This window comes from Octodon degus, unplaced genomic scaffold (assembly GCF_000260255.1).
Source record: "Octodon degus isolate 3935 unplaced genomic scaffold, OctDeg1.0 scaffold00322, whole genome shotgun sequence".
Classification (NCBI taxonomy): domain Eukaryota; kingdom Metazoa; phylum Chordata; class Mammalia; order Rodentia; family Octodontidae; genus Octodon; species Octodon degus.
In genome coordinates this window covers 205,277-208,258 of record NW_004524898.1, presented here as the reverse complement: position 1 = coordinate 208,258, position 2,982 = coordinate 205,277, and the positions used below count along the sequence as shown (strand labels likewise).

Below are 2,982 nucleotides of genomic sequence, written 5' to 3'. Positions count from 1 at the left end.
TGTGCAACAAGGGCTCCCTCACCGCCTTCTACTGTGTCCTGGGGTACCTGGGCTTGCTGGCCCTGGTGAGCTTCAGCGTGGCTTTCCTGGCCAGGAACCTGCCCGACACGTTCAATGAAGCCAAGTTCCTGACCTTCAGCATGCTGTTTTTCTGCAGCGTGTGGGTCACCTTCCTGCCCGTGTACCACAGCAGCAAGGGGAAGGCCATGGTGGCCATGGAGGTCTTCTCCATCTTGGCCTCTAGTGCAGGGCTGCTGGGCTGCATCTTTGCCCCTAAGTGTTACATTATTTTATTTCAAAAAGATAGATATTCTTTGCAAGGCATCAAAGTGAAAACACGTTTTTGGAAAAAGTAACTTTAAACTTACACATATATTTTGCTAAAATATATTGAAATAATATCACAGAAGTCTGCACCATTTTTCTGACTGATAAAGAATGAGAATACAATATTTATTTCACTCAATAACTAGCTCATTTTTTCCAAATAACGATGCAATTACTACCATGTTCAATCGTATACTAATCATGTCACTAATTTTATTGTTAAGGAAGTTTTTGAATGAGGCCATCAAATCTGCAATAATGTAATTTTTTGTACTAATGATGATTGTATCATTCTTTTTCCCATTGTACTTTTCCTAGGCTTCTAAATTATTTGTAATGTTTTTAATTTACTAATTTTTCTCTGTTATTGCTTTAGAAATTACTTGTACATTCAACTTTATTTTGCCACTAAAGAAAAACTGTGCTATGCTGATCATAGTATAGTTTTATAGTTGGTTGAGCATTTTTGTCATTTTTGTTCCTTGCGATATTTATGAGAATATATGTGCAGAATTTATTATATTAATTATATTTGCATTTTATTTATTACTTTATAATTTATAATCATAATAAATGTTCTTGAAATTATTATAGCATTCATATTTGGTTTTCTCATGCATAGCGAGGTATATCTATCTGTTTAAAAATCCTCTATTAATATGAATTATGTGCATATATATCTGGGTCTTTTGGTTATTAGGCAGACACTGTTAATAAATGTACAAGAAATTTACTGATCCTATATGCCTGTGTTGTGTAAGTTTTTGCTAATAACGAGAAAGGAAATTATTTCATTTGGAAAACTTTCTGTTTATAATTTACTCTTCTATAGATTTGATCTGTTTTTTCCCTTTTTTTTCCATTTATGTATTTGGTACAAGGTCTCACTATGCAGGTAAGACTCATAGTGGTCCTCCTGTTTTCAGTCTCCCCAGTGCTGTGATTAAAGGTGTATGCCATGGGGGCACATATGTTTAATCCCATCACTAAGAAGGCTGAGGCAAAAGGATTGCCATGAGTTTGAAGCCAGCATGGGACGCATTGTGAGTTGAGGGCCCGCCTGAAGTACATTGTAAGATCCTGTCATAAAACACACACACACAACCACGCCCCCCCAAGCAACACTTGAATTTGAGAGTCTTCTCAATTTTAGAAAATCACTAAAAAGTGGAGAAATATGGAACAAAAACTGTTTCCTCTTTGAAGACTCATAGAGTCATTGTGTACTACTCTGGCATGGACTATATTTTCAAAATTGCTTTTTTAATTTCTATTCTTCTTGACAAGTTTTCTTGAGAATTTTTTTTCTAATTTTGAAGCAAAATTTCTTTTCTGTACCATGAATTATGTGATAATATTTAAAATTGATATTATTATGTCAAAAGCTGATCTATTAAAGTAATTGGCCTTTCTGAAAAAAAATAAAAAAAAATAAAGGTGTATGCCAACATACTCAGACTCTGTCCTGGTTGCAAACCCTGGAGCCAGGGCCTGTGCAGCACGTGGCATCAGTGATTGAACCCTGGTCCCTGTGCTTGCCAAAGCAGATGCTTGGTCTGCTGAGATATCTCAGTGGGCTTTTTTCCTCATTCTTGTGTTTTCTGAACTATTTGTTCTCTCTCTCTCTTTTTTAAATTTTTTGTTATATATTTTGTACAAAGTCTACAGGGTCTAAATACACAGATCAGACTCCTGGTGATCCTCATGTTTTTAGCATTACATGCTCTGGGATCACAGGCACTCACCACCATGCCCAGGCTCAATAGCTATTTCAGTGCGCACTGGGGGTGCGGCCACCACAGCACGCTGGGGATTGAACCCTGGCACCTGCATATGCCTAAGAGCTTTAATCTGCTGAGCTATCTGGCTTGCCCTTACTTGGCCTCTTAAAGTCTATGATTTTGTTGTGACAGCTTTGCCTTCTGATATGCATTTTTCTGGTGGTGCTGGTGATTTTGCTTTATACCCTCTTGAGTAATTAATGAGTCACACATGCGATTAAACAAGACTTTAGACAGTTTCTAAAATCTAATGATGATGCTATCTGGTACCTGTGGGACACAAGAAAAGGAGTTTCCACAGGGACATTTGCAGAAATAAATTCCCACATTAGAGATTCACAATGCACTCAAAGAACCTCATGATGCACCGCAAGGTCTAGAAAGAGTAGAACTGTGCAAACACATGCCTAGTACATAAGGTAAACTAAAACGATCAGGACAAAAATTAATGAAACTGAGACAAAAAAAATCCCAGAACAGATTAATGAATCAAAGAACTGAATCTTTGAAAATTTAAGAAAATGAAGATATCCTTCATTAATCTTGCATTTTAAAAAAGCAACAGAAAGACACAAATCTATGTGATTAGAAATAAAAAGATAGGCATGGAAATGCAGGCTTATAATCCTCACACTTGGGAGAAATAAGGAAAAAGATTTTTATAAGTTTGAGCCCAGCCTTAGCTACAATGTGTGCTCAAGGCCAGGCTGAACTGCATAGGAGACCATGTCTCAAACACACACACACACACACACACACACACACACACACACACACACACACACACAGAACAGAACAGAAAAAGAAATTTTAAAAGACAAAAACCACAATATATCCTGCCAAAATCTCGATCAAATGGAAAACTCAGAAAACA

The 2,982-nt window shown here is 36.9% G+C and overlaps 1 protein-coding gene across 1 annotated transcript in view; it reads left to right on the top strand.

Annotated features, from left to right (window-relative positions):
* LOC101588358 (vomeronasal type-2 receptor 116-like) overlaps nucleotides 1-2,305 on the top strand; it is a 116,557-nt gene extending 114,252 nt beyond the window's left edge. Inside the window, exon 11 of the mRNA XM_012513105.2 lies at nucleotides 2,241-2,305. Coding sequence (XP_012368559.2) covers nucleotides 2,241-2,305 — 65 coding nt within the window. The remainder of the gene's footprint in view (nucleotides 1-2,240) is intronic.
* Nucleotides 2,306-2,982: the final 677 nt, after the last annotated feature.